Here is an 18,122-nt window from a genome sequence, read left to right as displayed (position 1 = left end):
TGTCAGTGTAGGCCTGTCTGCTGGAAAGTGTCAGCAGTAACCTGTCAAGAAGTTTTGCTTTAGACGGGAGATGGCTTAATTCCCCCCTTACACTTTGGAGAGAGGAGGCAGAAGATTATTGTGCATGGCGAGGTGGGAACTCCATATAGGGCTGGGGGAATGTAGGCACAAGTCTGTAAGGTGGAAAAGGGACATAACCAAGCTTTCCAGATGGAAATGGGGCATCAGGGAGCTCACCATGGGGCATTAGCGAGCTCACAAGGTGGAAACAGGGTGATGGATAACTTTACAAGAATGGCATAGGCAACCTTTGGCACTGCAGATGTTTTGGACTACACCTCCCATGATGCTTTGCCAGCATTATGGGGAATGTAGTCCACAGCATCTGGAGTGCCTACCCCTGGCATAGGGCATCATGATGGTCACTAGAGGTCTCTGGGACCATGCACATTCTCAAATGATGAGGAAGCTTATATCATGTTGCATTATGTAACCACAGTTTTTATAAGTAATATTGGGTCTTTGAGAAAGAAGGTATTAGGACACGTGTTAAGTTGTCTTCAATTATTCAATTTAAATCTTTGTTCTCGTGTTATGGTTGACTTACAGTTTGCCTGAGTCTGGTTTAAGATTCAGAAATATAATGGGTTAAACAGCTATGACTAATCAGCACAGGGAACGCCCGTCGCAGCAAATTGCACAATGAAAACAATCACTTATAGGAGATTGTGCTTTTTAACCTCCACGCTCTGCTGAAACTCACCGGAGCAGAGCCACAGCTCATGGAGTTCAAGGTCTCGCTGAGTTAATTACTTTGTGGGAATTGGGAACATGCCGGAGTTGTTTGGCAGTGAAACCTTTCCATTAATGGGGTTAGCTGCTGCCGAACCGTTCCAGGCCTGAGTTTCTACCATTGGCATGGTCCTGCTTACCTGGTGGAAGACTTGATTTACCACAAAGTAGTTGGCATGAGCCTGCCCTATGGAGTGTGGTACAGGGAGTGCATAGTTCTAGTTACTATATTACAAATGAAAACATACCTACCATTCTACAAGATAGAAACCGATAACTTTATTCACTAAAGTGAGAACTGTCTGGAATTTGTTTTAATGCCAAAGAAACTGGAGAATTTTCCTACTTTTGCGTTTTTGGTTATAAATTTCAAATTCACTTTGCATTCCCAACAATTCTCACTTTAGCGAATAACCTGAGATCAACATCTTCCAGGACAGACTTAACTTTCACCTGCCGCTGTGTGCGGGCACCCAACAGTCCTGATTTCTGGGTTCGGTCCCAATTTAGTTCTCTGTGCTCTGGTGTCCAGGGACCTGTCTGTTCTACTTAGAAGAGCTTGCGCTGTGCCAGGCACTAGAACCATGCAGAAAGTACCCATAGGCTGAAGGCCTGCCCCCTTTTCAGGTGAGACCACCCATTATTGGCATCACCACTGACATGCCTCTTCTCATCCCCGCCTACTTGTCACAATTTGCATTTTCTCAATGTTGGGAGGTATATGTGTGCAGGGGCAGACTGAGAACCCTCAGGGCCCACGGGCAAAATAAATCAAGGGCCCCCTTACAGGCCCCACCCATGCTCCGCAGCAAGCCCCACTCTTGTTCCGCCTCCAGCCACACTGTACACAATCTTTAGACACAAGGAACAAAGGTGCAATAATCCCCTTGAGGCCCCAGTAGAGACTACAATTGAGGGCTAATGGGCCATGGAGGGGAGGTCTTTCTAGCAGAGGCTATCTCAGTGTCCTTTAGAGAGTGTTAGAAAGAATCTACTCCAGGCCCCATTAGAGACCAACACTCTGGTTTTTACAATATAGCAACACAACATAACTTGCTGATACCTAGGCCAAGTTGGCTCCTCTTACCTTAATTACTGTTGCCGGCCGGCAGGCTGTGGGCTTGCCGGCCGGCTGGCTGTGGGCTTGCCGGTGATGTGAGGGCATGCTGTGACATTCCGTGTATAAGACGACCCCCCAAATAGAGAGTCTTATACCAGGAAATAATACGGTTGACTTACTCTTGCAGTGCATGGATTTCCCATGTTGTTGGGCAGCACTTAATGATCTGCCCTGCAACATACAGAAGCAGAACACTCCTTCCCTGTCACGAAGGATGCTGGTTTTGAGGGGAGAAGACCGTGGTTACATGTGCTCTGTAGTTCCTCGGCATATTGTGGTGTATACCAAGAATGGAGTGAAGGAAGAAGTGGCTATTGTTTTATTTTTAGAAGTACCCAAGGATGCGCGTATAGCCTAATGCTTTGTGGTTTGGTTTCCCCTTTAGCCCTTGGATCAGACCATGACTTGTTGCTCCAGTTCTCTGTTAAGCGGTGAGAGCTGCAGATTAGATTAAGCATGTTCATCAGCAGAGGATTTAAACACAGCCCTATGCATATTTAATTTGCAGCCCAGCTCGCTGTCAAGGCTGGAAATAGCTGCAATCCCTGCAGAGTTGCTGCATTACAAGGGACTGCGCTCAGCAACATGGGTGAACGATCCCTCCTCCCCAAGGACAACTGCTACATATTGCTAGTGTTTGCAACATGCCGGGCCGCAGCTTCTCACTTCATATTTCTTCCTGTTTTTTCCTGTATCTGTGAAGCTCTGGTGGATGCATCCTCTGAGTATCGGTGATAATTAACTTGTTCTTTTGGTCAAACTGAAATTTCCCCAACACCTCAATCTTTCATCTTCGCTGATAATGTCAAACAAGTTAATCAGGTCCCAAAGTTCTCGTGTGTCAAATTGGAAGAAAGAAAAAATGATTAAATTAAAGGGCACGACTAAAGTAATTCAAATCATAAAAATCTATTTATTGAATGAGGTTACAATCTAAACCAGGAGATCTGCTATTCTTTGTTTTGTTTGAGGAAATTTGCATGTTTTATTTATTTATTTATTTTTACTTCATGTGTTCAGTTTTATATTAAATTACTGCATGATGTTGAACAAACGAGTAAATAAACATTGTAATAATAACGTACAAAGCAAATCAAATGCTTCATTTTTTTTTTTATTATTTTTTTTTATTCATTTGAAGTCACTCATGATCTAATGTAATCAGATAAATTAAAACCCATGATTTACTGGTAAATGATTCAGAAGCTCTTTAAACAAATAAAACGTGGGGACTCCAGAATGGTTATGGTAGGTACGGCACTCAAGTCTTGTTTTTGTTCTTTAAAACATTTAGCAGATGTGGAAGAGGTTCAGGTATCCAAATGGGAAGATGTGTAAGGAAAGGTGGGCAGGGGGGAGGGGGGATGTGAGGAAAGTTCGGGTACACTGGCTTTTTTTTTTTTTTTTTTTCTCGTGGAAAAAAAGCAACATGACCGATCGTTTTGGATTCCAGAGCCATAGGTAAACGGACAGCATTGTTCCATGTTTCTGAATCAGGGGTGCCCAACAGGTAGATCCCTAGACTCCCCATGAATGCCTTTAGAAAGCATCATGAAAGCTGTAGTTTTAAAACATCCGGGGGTCTACCTTTTGGGGACCCCTGATTTAGAAACCTCATGGACCAATTCTGTCTGTTTAGCATTTTTTTCTGTCATATGGTGGCAGTAACCTCTGGGTTTTGCTCCTCCCTGTGGACAAGACCTTTAACAAGCTATTTTAAAAGGATCCTCCCCCTTTAGGTATAAATACTGAGCCCGCAAAACCTACCCCAGTCTTCTTTCTTGTCCCGATAGGGATGGACAGGACTTTCGTTGCTGGTGAGGCACACGGGATGTTGTCCGGGGGATCCGGTCCGAGAGCTGCCCGGGTGGTAAGCTGAGTGGCCCATGCTCCGTTGTCTTGCCGTTACGGAGTGAACAGAGGCTGTTGAATTTATGCCGAGAAGGTTTCCGGCAAAATGCTTCCGGGAGGCGGAGCTCGCTCTGAGCAAGCGCACAGCGGTGGAACGCACGCCCTGGTGGTGTTTGCGTTCCACCTAAGCTTCCGGGTGCGCAAAGACGCATGCGCAAACGGAAGCTTAAAGATATACACACAAAAAAAAAAAAACCCGCAAAATTTGAATTTAAAAGCTGTGCTGGTACCCACTGACAGCATGGATGCAGGTCAGAAGTGGTACGCCGTGTCACCTGCCCCCCCACACGGCTCAGAGGTATTTTGAGGTAAGATTGATAAAGAAATCTTTACTTTAAAATACTTTCTGAAGAAGAGTCTATATTCTAAGAGCCTCCACTTATTTTTTACAGATATGTCTAGTCCACCTGAGATGGATAAGGAAAAGCTAACCCCCACGCCTAGAAAGGCTACGGTGAAGTCCAAACATATTGTTTGCAGCGAATGTGCAACTCCTCTCCCAGACGGGTCTAGGAAGAAAATATGCAGTCAGTGTACTGCAAACTCTTTGGAAAGAGAAAAGCAAAAGGATATGCAATCTTTCCTAGCCTGGTTCAAGGTGAATTTGTCCCAGACCTTGGACACGATTAAAGAATCTAAAAGGGTAGAAGCCCCCATTCAACAAAAGATTAATAAAAGAAAGAGACTTTCTTCATCTGAATCATCTTCGGGAGAATGTTCTTTCGAATCAGTGGATTCAGGTTCCTCGTCGAGTGAACCAGTGGGGTTTCCCTCTGAGGCAATCCGTAAATTTATTAAAGAAGTAAATCTGACAATCCTACCTCAGGGATCAGAAAATCCAAAGAAAGGCTTTTCTGTGCAACAGAGCCTAGTTGAATTTGTATTTAGGGAATGGAAAAACCCGGAAAAACGTGCCTTTATTTCCAGACACTTCAAGGATGTCTTCAGGCTGGCTAGCGACGTCATGTGGGAAGATCTCCCAAAGGTTGATGTTCAGGTGGCACAGATTGCCAAGAGAACCACTATCCCTATAGGAGAAACTGCAGCATTAAAGAATCCTATGGATAAAAGAGCCGAAACCTCGTGTAGGCGGGCTTATCAGACAGCTGGTTTCCAATGCAAAGCCTTACTGGCAGGAGCAGCAGTAGCCAGAGCAAATGAAGTGTGGCTAAATTTAGTACGGGAAAATTTATCGTCTGGTCATATTGATGATCTAAGTCGCATGTTTCAGAACATGCATTTGGCGAATGAATTCCTTTTGGATATGTCGGCTGAGGTGCTGAAATTGGACTCCAGGATCATGGGTTTGTCTTCTGTGGCAAGACGTGCCCTATGGTTGAGGTCTTGGTCGGCGGATACAGCGTCTAAGGCAGTCCTTTGTGAACTTCCTTTGGAAAAATCTAAATTATTCGGCGCTCCCTTAGAGGAAATCATAAGACAGATGTCTGAAACCAAGAAGGCACTTCCGCAAGATAGAAAATCCTCCTGGAGACCGGGGTACAGAAATTACCAATCTAAGGTTAGGAGATCCTTTCAAGAGAGACCACATTTTTTTCAAAGAAAGGATAAAAGCCGGAAATTTGAAAGTAATGAGGTCAAAAGATCCTTCAGAGACAAAGGGAGACGTTTTTGACGCCAGAGGTGTGGGAGGACGGCTCCAATATTTTTTTCCGGTGTGGGAACAGACCACAGAGGATCCCTGGGTTCTAAAGATTATCCGAAAGGGACACAAGATTATTTTTCTAGAAAAACCAAGATCAAGGTTTCTGCTATCGACTTACCAGTCTGCAAAAAATCTCAAGCTCTAGATTATCAGTCCAGGCTGCTTCTACACAAAGGGGTTATAGAAAGAGTTCCAAAAAAACAGGAATTTCGGGGAGTCTATTCGAGACTATTTCTGGTTCCAAAACCGGACAACTCGTTTCGGCCCATTCTGGATTTGAAGAAGATAAATCAGTTTATCCCCTATCACAGATTCCGTATGGAATCAATCGCATCAATTTTTCCTCTATTACAAAAAGGCGACGTAATGGTAAAGATAGACTTAAAGGATGCGTATCTTCATGTTCCGATAGCCACCGCTTCAAGGAAATATTTAAGATTTGCAATAAGAAGTCACATCCTTCATTTCCAGTTCAGGGCCCTGCCTTTCGGTCTGTCGTCCGCTCCAAGAATCTTTACAAAGATCCTGTCTCCTCTAACTGCTCATTTGAGGGAAAGGGGTATTTCAATTATCCCATATTTAGACGACTGGCTTCTAGTGGCACATACCGAGGATCAACTACACGAGGATCTGCAGGTCACTATAAGGTTTCTTCAGGACCATGGCTGGATCTTGAATCTAAAGAAATCAGTTTGCATTCCAACAAGAGTTATAGAGTTTCTCGGCTTCGAGATCAATTCAGACTCCATGTCAATATTCCTTCCCAAACGAAAAAGAAAAAAGATCCGAAAAACGATTTCCAACCTCCAAAGGATGAAAACTTGTTCCTTCAGAGAGGCCATGAGTGTGTTAGGTCTTCTTACGGCCACCTTCCCGGCGGTCAAATGGGCAAGATCAAAGGTCAGACCCTTGCAGTGGAACATCCTGACTTCCTGGTCAAAGAAGGAGGAAGATCTGGACGAAATTTTCCTGCTGTCACCTCAGGTGAAGACGCAACTAGATTGGTGGAAAACCTCAGAGTGCCTTTCAAAAGGTTTATCCTTTCTACCAAAGGTCTGGCTAATAGTCACCACAGACGCTTCAAACTCAGGTTGGGGAGCCCACTTAGGCTCCATCATGTTCCAAGGAAAATGGTCTTCCAGGGAAGCAAAGGAATCTACAAATTTCAAAGAATTATTGGCGGTTCTGTATGCTCTTCATCACCTCAGACCTTGGTTACTTCAAAGAGCGGTCAAGATACAGTCAGACAATCGCACGGTAGTCTCTTATATCAATCGACAGGGAGGAACCAGAGCAAGAAGGCTTTACAGTCTTTGTACAGAAGTTATGGAATGGGCGCAGAGAAATCTAGAAGACATCGCAGCGGTTTACATAAGAGGCAGCGAAAATGTAATAGCCGACGATTTGAGCAGAGGGAAGTGGGACCAAAAGGAATGGTCTCTAAACCCAGACGTATTCCGAATCTTGACTGGAAAATTCGGAGTCCCAGAAGTAGATTTAATGGCAAGAGAATCAAACAAGAAGGTTTCCCACTTCGCCTCCCTATTCAGAACGGATCAACCCAATTGGATAGACGCTCTATCGATAAGGTGGGATTTTCAGCTGGCTTACATCTTCCCACCTCTGCCCCTGATCCCAAAGGTCCTCCTCAAAATACGTACGGACAAGGCGAGGATATTGGCGATAATCCCTTATTGGCCAAACAGAGTCTGGTTTGCGATCCTAAAGATGACTATCAACTATTGGGAGCTTCCCATTTCAGTTCATCTCATTGTGAACAGGAACCTACCCTTGAAAGTACTGGAAATGTTCAGGTTGACGGCTTGGCTACTGCAAGGCTGATCCTTCGAAACAAGGGCTTGCAAGATGAGAGAATAACAGTCTTACTCCACGCAACTAGAAGATCAACTTCTAGGATATACTTCAGAATTTGGTCCAAATTTCTTCACTGGGGTAGGGATCACCGGGTCTCGATATTACAACCGTCTATAGATAACATTCTTCAGTTTTTGCAAGACGGCTTTGACGCAGGCCTGGGAGTCTCAACTCTCAAGGTTCAAATCTCAGCTTTGAATTTTTTTCTTATTAAGGATTTGGCAGCCAATGTTTTCATCAGAAGATTTTTTAGGTCCATCAGCCTCAAGAGACCTCCTAAACGATCGGTGTTTCCGACGTGGGACTTGTCCCTAGTCCTTCAGGCCCTTAGTACTAACCCGTTTGAACCTTTGGAGGAAGTTCCGTTAAAATTTTTATCTCTTAAGGTATTGTTTTTGGTAGCCATCACGTCAGCCAAAAGAGTGGGAGAACTCCACGCCCTATCCTCCTCAGATGAATTCACCATTTTTCATGAGGACAAAGTGGTTCTTTACCCGAGACCATCTTTTCTTCCAAAAGTTCTATCTTCTAAAAATGTTAATCAACCTATTATTTTACCTTTTTTTTTAGTGCGCCCTCATCCCTTCAAGAGCACAGATGGCAAAAGTTGGACGTCAGAAGAGCGTTATGTATATATTTAAACAGAACAAAGGAGTTCAGAGTTTCGGATCACCTATTTGTTAATTTTCAGGGTCACCTAAAGGGCAAGGTGGCTTCCCGTGGGACCTTATCTCGTTGGCTTGTTCAGGCTATCGATTTGGCATATTCTTCCTCGGGTCTTCAGTCTCCTGCTACAATCAAGGCCCATTCTACTCGAGCCATGGCTACCTCATGGGCTGAAAGAGCACTTGCATCTCCAGAAGTCATTTGCAAGGCGGCATGCTGGCCGTCCTTCAACACATTTATCAAGCACTACCGGCTAGACATATTCTCTGCCTCTGAAGCTGCTTTTGGGCGTAAGGTGTTACAAGCTGTCGTGGCATAGGTCCCGCCCAGAGGGATTCTTGCTATATCCCAGAGGTTACTGCCACCATATGACAGAAAAAACAGAAATTTTTACTTACCGTAAATTCTTTTTTTCTTAATATGGTGGCAGTATTACCCTCCCTCTTTATTAAAGAAATTTTTGCATTGGATGTTGGCTTGGTCTGGTTTCTTTACTTGTTACGTACTGGGGTAGGTTTTGCGGGCTCAGTATTTATACCTAAAGGGGGAGGATCCTTTTAAAATAGCTTGTTAAAGGTCTTGCCCACAGGGAGGAGCAAAACCCAGAGGTTACCGCCACCATATTAAGAAAAAAAGAATTTACGGTAAGTAAAAATTTCTGTTTTTCCCCCTTCTTATCCCCAAGTTATGTGGAGTCAGTGGTACTCAAAGTAATCCAGCAATGACAATCCTGCGGAGAGACCTACCTTGGCTCAGTCAAAGTATCTATAGGTTTAGATAGGAGGAACTCTGCGTTCTTAGTTACTAGCATTTCTATTTATTTATCTTTTACATTCCAGGGCTAAGCTGTGAGATATAACAAAAGAAGCCACAAAGATGCATTGCTGTAATGCTTCATACTGTGATTTCCTTTTTGGAACCTGATTGTATATTTATTGTAAACACATCATTTATTTCCAACCTGTACTGCTCATAAAAGTCTGATTGGCTGAACACATAAATAAGCACATTTCCAATTTAGTTTTCAAATGTGCTTTTTTTGTTTTTGTTTTTGTTTTTTCATTTCTCCCTTTGTGGCAATAGAGATTTTGCAGATTCGTTTTAGTTTCAAAGTTGTGTTGGAAGTAAAAGCATAACTGAGTGTACAGGAACATGCACTTGCATAGATTGCCCTTTGGGGTAAACCTAACTTGGTCCTCAAGTTTAAGCTCACATGTCATTACAAGGGAACCTGCACCACTGTCAGTCTGGTCACAGGGATCAACCACAAAACTGCCAGCAGAACCTCTCCGCACAAGTACTACGGCCGCCCCAGGCATTATTAAGGCCTCTCGGAGCTTGGTCACTGTGGTCAAAGTAAGCAGTTTGATGTATACAGTAAGATAACTTGTGAATCGTGGAAACCCATAATACTCGTTCCTTTCAATACAGACTGTGTGCCATGGCAGTACAATGATCCTTCCAGTGTACAGGTTCCTCAGCCAGGATCCAGGCTCCTATCGTGGAGTTTAAGGAGTAAGGAAGGTGGATTTAAGTGTTTGTTGCTCACCTGGTTCTTTTGTTCCCTTTTTATCGCATTACCTGTTCAGAAGAGGCAGCATGTAGGTATCTGAAGCTCCCTGCTCCTCATCTGCATGCTTTGAAATGTAGCATCTTGCTTAGAACAATTTCTGAACACTCTCCATTCTACCTGAATACCACATCAGAAAAAAGTCTCCTCCTTCAGCCCAGCGTTTACCAGGCCTGACCTCTCATCCCTACCATTCCCTTTTGGTTTTTATTAAGACATATTTTATTTACTGTACTAGATTCCTCATTCCTCTGCTGCATGAAGGCTGCGAATAGACATGAGCTGCCATCTCACTTTGTGTTTTCTCTTCTCTTCTTTTTCTATTCAAAATCCTTATCTGGCTGCTTCTGGGATCAGGGGATGTACTCTTCCAGATGGCCGAAGTTCACCGACAGATCCAGAACCAGTTAGAAGATATGGTGAGTAAATTGATACGAAAGACATTTGTAAGAAATTGATTAAATCCCCTAAGGATCAAATGTTTCACTTTACCCTTGTTTCGTATTTCTCCCTATAGACCTAATAGAAGCCTAGCGGGTTCCACGTATTTAAGCATCCCCATTGAATCGTACTGTTAATAAATTGGGGAATTGATAAAATGGGATCTTTAAAAAATACAGATTTATGGAATATATCATCTTTGATCCTTCAGGGGCTAAGTGGCTGAGGAATCTTAAAACCGTAAAAGGCTTTATTTCTGTATAATAGAAATCCACAAAATCTGCTTATATTTCTCGTAGTCTTTCACGAAACCCTGTAACAATGCCAAGTGAAAACCCTGTGGCCCTCAAATTGACAATTCAATGATGGGAGTTCTATTCTGGGGCAGATGGAGTTTATATGATCTTACCAAAAAAAATAAAAATATAGGTGCTGAAGCCATGCATTTAATTATCCACACTTCAGATTTATTAAATTCCTATACATAAATATTTTTTCTAATCTTGTTTTGTGTTTTTTTTTTCTCTCTGTAAATCTGTGTCCCACTTAGATACACCCCATCATAATCTAAATGTTGGTATAAATTTACAACATTTCTGCTTGCCATTTAATCGCAGCTGGGTTATTTTACACAGGCCTTTTGAGATCTATGTTAAGGAAAACTAGAATTGCTAGAATTTTTCTTAAACTATTTAGTAGATATACCCCCCATGCATATTTCCTTTGGGGCCATATGAAAAAAATACTTGCTATAGCTGCAGACCAACTATCTGCAGCTTTTACAACCCCTCCCCTATTTCCCCAGCACAGCCGTTCAGTGTGTGCTGGGAATTACTGATCAGAGGCTTCTCAAGAAGTATGGAGTATTAAAGGAGTCTGTATTAGAACAGCAAGTGTGTGCACGCACAAGCTTGTGCCTGCCCAGTGCTTCTCCATGAGCTGCAGTAGAGGGGGGGGGAAGGCAGGCGCACACTAGCACAGCACCCTGACTCTTCCATTGGCTCTGTTGTAGTAACCTTGCACGTTTGTAAATTGTCACATGACAGACTCCAGACACGTAAAGCACTTAAGACTTTCTTTAAATATTATCGAAAGCGGCAAACTATGGAATATTGTTATGGCGACATGGCTAGAGGTACCACATTTAATGAGGAAAAATACTATCCATGATAATTTGCATAATTTATGTGTGACATCACAGGATATGACCTCACAGTATGTAAGTGACATGAGCGTAAAAAAAACCCCGTCATTTGGAAAGAGGAATATGCTGTAAAACACACACCCACCCTCATACACAATATGTACAAATACACTGGGTTTATTCACTAAACAGCAAATTGTAATGAATTATAATCCGAATTGTAAAATATAGGTGCAAATAGCCCAGTAGTGGATTTGGAAACTCCAGTTCTGCTATTGTAAAGCGCTGCAGAATTTGACGGCGCTCTGCAAAATACAGGGACTATTATTATTATGATATTTATAATTTGTTTTTGCTGTTGATTTGTGTATTTAATTATGTGGGGGGGGGGGGGGGGGGGAGGGTGATTTTTATAAAGTATGTGATCGGCACACTAGAGGCACTTAAAGATATTCAGCTTACTGAAATGCTTTGTGTCTGGAGTTTGTCCAGAAAAATTAAAATCTGACATCACTGCATCTACGAACTGTGATGCAATACATTGCTGAAGGCAACGGAAAATTGCATTAGGCTTGTCCATAAAAGCAAAACATTCAAGAAGCCACTGTGGTATTCCGCAGATGTGGCCAAACTAGTAAAAAAACAAGAGGAAGACAGAATGATCTATAAGATTAGGCAGAAAGAGGCCAAGCAAGTTATAAGAGCTTCCAAATCACACACAGAAGAGAAAATAGCACAGTCAGTTAAAAAAAAAAAAAAGGGGGGGGGGGGGGGCAAAACATTTTTTAGATACATAAATGAGAAAAGGAAAGCAAAACAAGGATTAGTTAGATTAAAAACAAAAGAAAGAAGGTATGTAGAAGAGGATAAAGGTCTAGCTGACTGCCTCAATGAATATTTTTGTTCAGTATTTACAGATGAAAATAAAGGAAAGGGGCCTCAGTTAGGAAAAAGGACAAATGAGTCATTTATTACATGTGAGTTTACAGAGGAAGAGGTTCTATTTCAACTGTCAAAAGTAAAGACAAATAAGTCAATGGGACCTGATTGGAATACACCCAAAGTTATTAAAAGAGCTTAGTGGTGTACTAGCAAAACCATTAACAGATTTATTTAACCAATCATTAACAGGAGTGGCTCCAGCACAGACTTCTCAGTAAGCAGCCACTGATTGGAGTATTCCCCGGCGCAGGAAAAGAGGGGATAGCTGGCAAAGGCCCCTAACTGTTTCTCTGTCCAAACCACTATCTGTGTCTCTGTACCTGTCCAAACCCCCATCTGTGTCGCTCCACCTTGTCCAAACCCCCATCTGTGTCGCTCCACCTTGTCCAAACCCCCATCTGTGTCTCGCCGCCTTGTCCAAACCCCCATCTGTGTCTCGCCGCCTTGTCCAAACCCCCATCTGTGTCTCGCCGCCTTGTCCAAACCCCCATCTGTGTCTCGCCGCCTTGTCCAAACCCCCATCTGTGTCTCGCCGCCTTGTCCAAACCCCCATCTGTGTCTCGCCGCCTTGTCCAAACCCCCATCTGTGTCTCGCCGCCTTGTCCAAACCCCCATCTGTGTCTCGCCGCCTTGTCCAAACCCCCATCTCTATTGCCAATATTTTTGCGCTACTGGCAATGGCCAGGCATTCTCGAATACCAGCTGCGTTGGTAAAATACCAGCCAGGTGTTTGTAGCGGTACTTACCCTTTCCAGGGGCCGGCCGGGGTCCTCTGTTCAAGCCGCGTGCGGCTCTGCTGCTGCACGAGCCGCGCGCGGCTCATCCGACGGCTGCAACAGGAAGGCGGGCAGTGACCGTGAGAAGCGGTCACGTGTCCCATCTGACTCTAAGAGCGCGCCGCGGGTCTCGGGCGCGCTTTTAAAGGGACAGTGGGAGCCTAAATTGGCAAAGGCCTCCCATAGGTCCCTGTGTGTCCCCATGCCACACTCCCCATACACTTACCTTTTGGGGGCGTGGTTGTGACAGGGACCAATCAAAATAGATGTTTAGGCATATATACTCGCCTTTTTCCCTTAGTTCCTTGCCCTATCGTGGTTTCTGTTTCAGTTCCCTTTAGCGCTTGTTGTGTTCCTTCGTACTTTACCTTGGCTTTGTTTCTGACTATGTTATCTCTTTATCCTTATTTGTTCTGTTTGCCGGCTTGCTGTTTACTGTGTACCAGACCCCGGCTAGTCCTAGTTTACGCTGTCTCTTTGTGCCCTTGACCTCGGATCGCTCCTGACTCTGTATCTCTCTCCTTTACGTCGAGTCCGGCCACTCTAAGGTCCGGTAGACGTATCTCCCCTCTGTGTTGTCTTCTGTTTAGTTGAATTCTGCGTGTTGGGGTATATTTTCGTTACAGTGTTAACCCTAGTGTGCTATCCTGCCAAGACCCCATTCTGGAAAGGAGAGTCTTATCATTGTAGAGTGCCTACAAAGGTCTGTTTTTTTTTGTTTTTTGTTTTTTTTCCTCCCAATTGCTTTGTAACCTTTGGGGGCCTCCAGTGCTAGTTTCTACCTCTGCATACTCTTCCCCATTCAGGTCAGTCTGCTTTTAAAACTTCATATTAAGTTCACTGAACATAATATGCCTTGCATGAAATGTGAACACTAAAAATGAATTGCCTGCTAATGTCTCTGCGTTAGATTAGTGTAAAGCTGATATCGCTGCGCCTGCGGGCAGGGATGCAATAAATTGAAGCCTAGAAACTGCTATTTCTGTATATTAAATAAAGTCAAAGTATTCTAGGATTGATTCCTAATAGTAAAGTGCTCTTTGCTCTGCCGAAGTTACTGGATTAAGTCTGTAATCGCTAACCTCTAACAAATCCATATTTATTTTTTTGTATCAAACGTATCTTTTAGAATATGCTAGTGTTTGTTTATATCTCGACTCCAGCTGCATCAGGCTTTACCTCTGCCTTTTCTCAGGTTTTATCTCTTTGGGATGATGCTGTGACAAATGCTGGTATTAAATAATCCAGCAACGCCTTTCCCAGCACACGTCTCCATGGTCATTAAGTACTATCCCACTAATGACCGCTCTGGTTCACACAGCAGGGTCTGCCCCAGGCTAATAACACAGGGTGAATGCAATGCCACCACTGAATTCAGGCTTCTCCAATTAGTCCTGTCAGTTCTGTACACGGTTCTCCGGGGCCTGTTCTCCCCTGTTTTACACCTGTCTATCTTTCTGTCTGCTCCCATCCATATGCAAGGCAATCTGTTCTTCACAAACTTCAGTCAAAGTCTTGCTTGATCCTTCCGGGCATACCCGTCATTGCATCTTATTCCCGTGTGTACCCTGGCTGCCAGGCATTGCTGTGTTTTTAAACATAAATCAACATAAAGTGATTAACACTTTCCTAGTGGGAATTCTTGGGAGGGTTAATCCCGCCCCGGTGTGTTCATTTGATGGGATTAAGTTACAGTACTATATAGTGGTGAGGGGGAGGATCTGGTACTGAACTACGCAGTCTGACTTTAAAAGAAGTGACAGAACCCTGGAAATAAAAAGCCTTTTCGATTACCATCGTATAAATACAGATAAGCATCTTAACAGGTTCTTATTTTTGCCGTGAGGCCTAGAAAATAAAGCTAGTCTAACGTTCTGTGCCGCCAGGTGCAGCTCATGCAATAGCTGACCTACATTGATTGGTTTCGGCTGTTATGGACACATGTCGATCGATAAACCTTTTAGCTTACATACAAATCAAAACTGATGCTCTGTCACCACAACAATAACTTTATTATTATTATTATTATTATTATTATTTATTTTAATGGATATGTTACATTTTCTATTTATTTCTTAATCTTGTTTTAGCTCTGTTTGTGCTCGTACACTGTCTTTCTCTGTCTCTATTCACTCCGATCTCTTTAGCTCTTTTACCGGTATATGTAACTATTTTCCAGTGTTGAGCTTTTTGAATATCTGACCACATTGGTGTTTCTTGGTTTCCAGCTGAAGTCCTTCCATAATGAATTACTTACCCAGCTCGAGCAGAAGGTTGAGCTAGATGCCAGGTATCTGAGTGTAAGTATTCGTGATTGTTCCTTTCTTTTTTGATCAGTTTAACGAAACCTCCAACCGTGCACGTCTGCTAATCCAAAACCGAAATCATCATATTTACCAACCTTCTAAATGGATAGAATTTAGCAATAATTTTACAATGGGCAAAACACACCAAGAGGGTATTTCTCCCAGAAAATGAATTGCAGAAAGAGTGTAATTGTGTGAGGAAGATTGCATAAACTCACATCATACAGAGATATACCCAGGCTCCCTATTTTACACTTTGTATGATCCTTATGAAGATGGGACACATTCGCCCGATAGACATCTTGACAAGTTCTTATTTTTGCAGTGAGTTATAGAAAATAAAGCTCATACCATAGCTTGGCTATATCCAGGCTTCATATTTCACAATCTGTAGGTTCCTTGTGACTGGACACTCATATATTGTAGAGCTATATCCATGCTCCATATTTCACAATCTGTAGGTTCCTTGTGACTGGACACCCATATATTGTAGAGCTATATCCATGCTCCATATTTCACAATTTGTTGGTTCCTTGTGAGGATTGGACATTCACACGATTTCCTATTTCACCCTTTGTAGGTGTTTTGTGAGGACTCATATGTTAGAGCCCTAGCCATGTCCAGTTTTTCATTTTTATTTGTGCCATGTTAATAAAGTTATAAACACTTGCTTAGTACATAGCCTGAAAGTGGAACCTTCTTGAAATGTCTTTGTTAATTTTCCTTGAGAAGGATTGGAAACCCTTAAATAATACAAAGCAGTTAAAATATGTCAGACTTTATGGTGTTGTCTAAGGGTTAGGGTTATTGATCTGGTTGATCTTCAAATGCTTCTGGTGAAATTTATTTATTTATTTTAAATATGGGACAGCGGCACAGTTGTGCATATAATGTAGGGAGTACTAGCAAGATGTACTAGTCTCCCTTGATTTTCCAGTAATGCAGATAACTCATCCTGCTGAGTCTTATCTCACATTCTATGCACACACAGCTGGTTACCATAAATTATGCAAGTCTTTGTTAAGAAAATGCAATACATACATAATATGGAAAAACAAAGCGAAAGTGTGCTATAAAAATAATGGCTAACAGATGTTCATTAATGAATTCTGGTGGTAAATTCAGTGTTCTCAATTCATTTACATGTCCTCTAAGTTTATATGTGAATAGGGAATAAAGTAAGAAACCGTTCAGATCTATTAGTGCCTCAGCAAGCCTTCCCAAATTCCCATCTGTTACCATTATGTACTTTTATTTTAATTTTTAAAAAAAAATTATTTTTGCGTACAGAAGTAAAAGATATACAGGTATAGGCATTGACATTTAAACAAATGTACATGCGATAATACAAAGTTATAGTTGTGGTGGAAAATGTCGATGGGACGGACTATTTTTGCATTATAAGGTACGAGGGACATGAGTCAAGATAGGTATCAAGAAGTGTTGACTAAACAAATGAACTGACCTCATGTTCGAAAATACCTGCTACTAAAGATCAAGTTAGGTTATAGAGCTGTAGTATATTCAGGCTACGCACATATGTCAAAAGTAGGTTCAGCTAAGTGAAATTATTAGTGAGATTTTCAAGGCATAAACTTAGCTGGCATATAAGTTATTGTATGAGGACATGCCTGACTACATGGTATGACTCCTTAAAACATTATAAAAGTTTAATGCATCTTGCTAGTTGCTTGTCTTTCGCTTACTTGTAGGTTATCAAGCTATAGACATCAGCTAGGTCTGTATAGAGTAGGCTATACACTACCATAGCAAGCTAGTGTGACATCAGCATATGAACCACTGGTTCTGGGCACTGCACACCAATATCACATTTTAGTAATCCATACAAAGTAAGGTGGAAAACAAGAGAATGGAACAAGAGATATATATATATATATATATATATATATATAATACAGGATGGGTATCGGTGGTTACGGGCATCGGAGGGCACCAAAGTGTGAAGCCGTGGTGTCTAGCGTGAAACGGACTTCTCAGCAAGTCAGTCCGCTTGCCCTATGTGGGGAGTCCAGAGTCTGCCAATGTCCTGGTGTGCGAGAGCATAGAGGTCGACCGGTACGGTTAGACGGTTGTAGGGCAGATTGCCCTGTGTGAGTTTTGTACTTTTATTAACTGTCTCAAGTTCACATATAAAGACTTTTATGTATTCAGACCCAAGCCTTGATCTCTACCAACGCATTTCACATCACCTGCGGTATCTCATGTTAGAAAGCAAGTGCATGTATGTAAAATCCGCAAAGAAATGACGCATTGGTGTCCAAGCCTTATGGAATTCAAATGATATAACCTTTACTAACGGTCACTGTGACAGGATTTTATATGAACCCGCAATTTGGAAAAAAAAAATAAAAATTATCCAGTTTTGAATGTCTGTTGGCTATTGTTTAAAATGTGTAGTCACAGGTTTTCTTAAATGATAACTGTAATTTTGAAATGTGTGGCAGCCTCATTTAGGATTCACTCAAAATGAAAGTTTAAAATAAAGAATGGCTATTCATTCTCCAAACTACCGAACTGTTCATCCTCCCCACTCGTTTATCTGTGATATTGTTCTCTATGCTTTGGAAAAAGCTGTAAAATAAAGGGCGATGTGTGAAACCTATAATCAGCTTAGTAGCTTAGTGCCCCGTACTGCATTAGTCACACAGCAAGAATTTCTTTTAACTAATCATAGCGTTATTTAAGCACAATTTACATTTCCTGGAGTCTCAGGTAGTGAGTGAGCAACCAGATTCTGCCGTATTCCATGCGTTCGCCAATCTCTGATGGCATGAAGTCTGTATTATATTGTTTGATAACATTGTATCACTATGTTTACCTATCACTATTGATTCCTTGCCAGCGATTGCTTCCAAGTTTGAGAACTGGTCACACGGGTTTTCTGCAGAGTTTTGT

The 18,122-nt window shown here is 42.3% G+C and overlaps 1 protein-coding gene across 6 annotated transcripts in view; it reads left to right on the top strand.

Moving 5' to 3' along the window:
* Positions 1–18,122, top strand: part of BAIAP2 (BAR/IMD domain containing adaptor protein 2) — a 141,016-nt gene that overhangs the window by 67,325 nt on the left and 55,569 nt on the right. For all 6 annotated transcript variants that reach the window (XM_063456319.1, XM_063456318.1, XM_063456323.1 and 3 more), the window contains exons 4-5: positions 9,955–10,016; positions 15,129–15,200. In XM_063456319.1, the coding sequence (XP_063312389.1) occupies positions 9,955–10,016; positions 15,129–15,200 (134 nt within the window). The remainder of the gene's footprint in view (positions 1–9,954; positions 10,017–15,128; positions 15,201–18,122) is intronic.

The sequence above is a fragment of the Pelobates fuscus genome, chromosome 5 (genome assembly GCF_036172605.1).
Source record: "Pelobates fuscus isolate aPelFus1 chromosome 5, aPelFus1.pri, whole genome shotgun sequence".
In the NCBI taxonomy this organism is placed as follows: Eukaryota; Metazoa; Chordata; class Amphibia; order Anura; family Pelobatidae; genus Pelobates; species Pelobates fuscus.
This window is presented reverse-complemented; position numbering and strand designations above follow the sequence as displayed.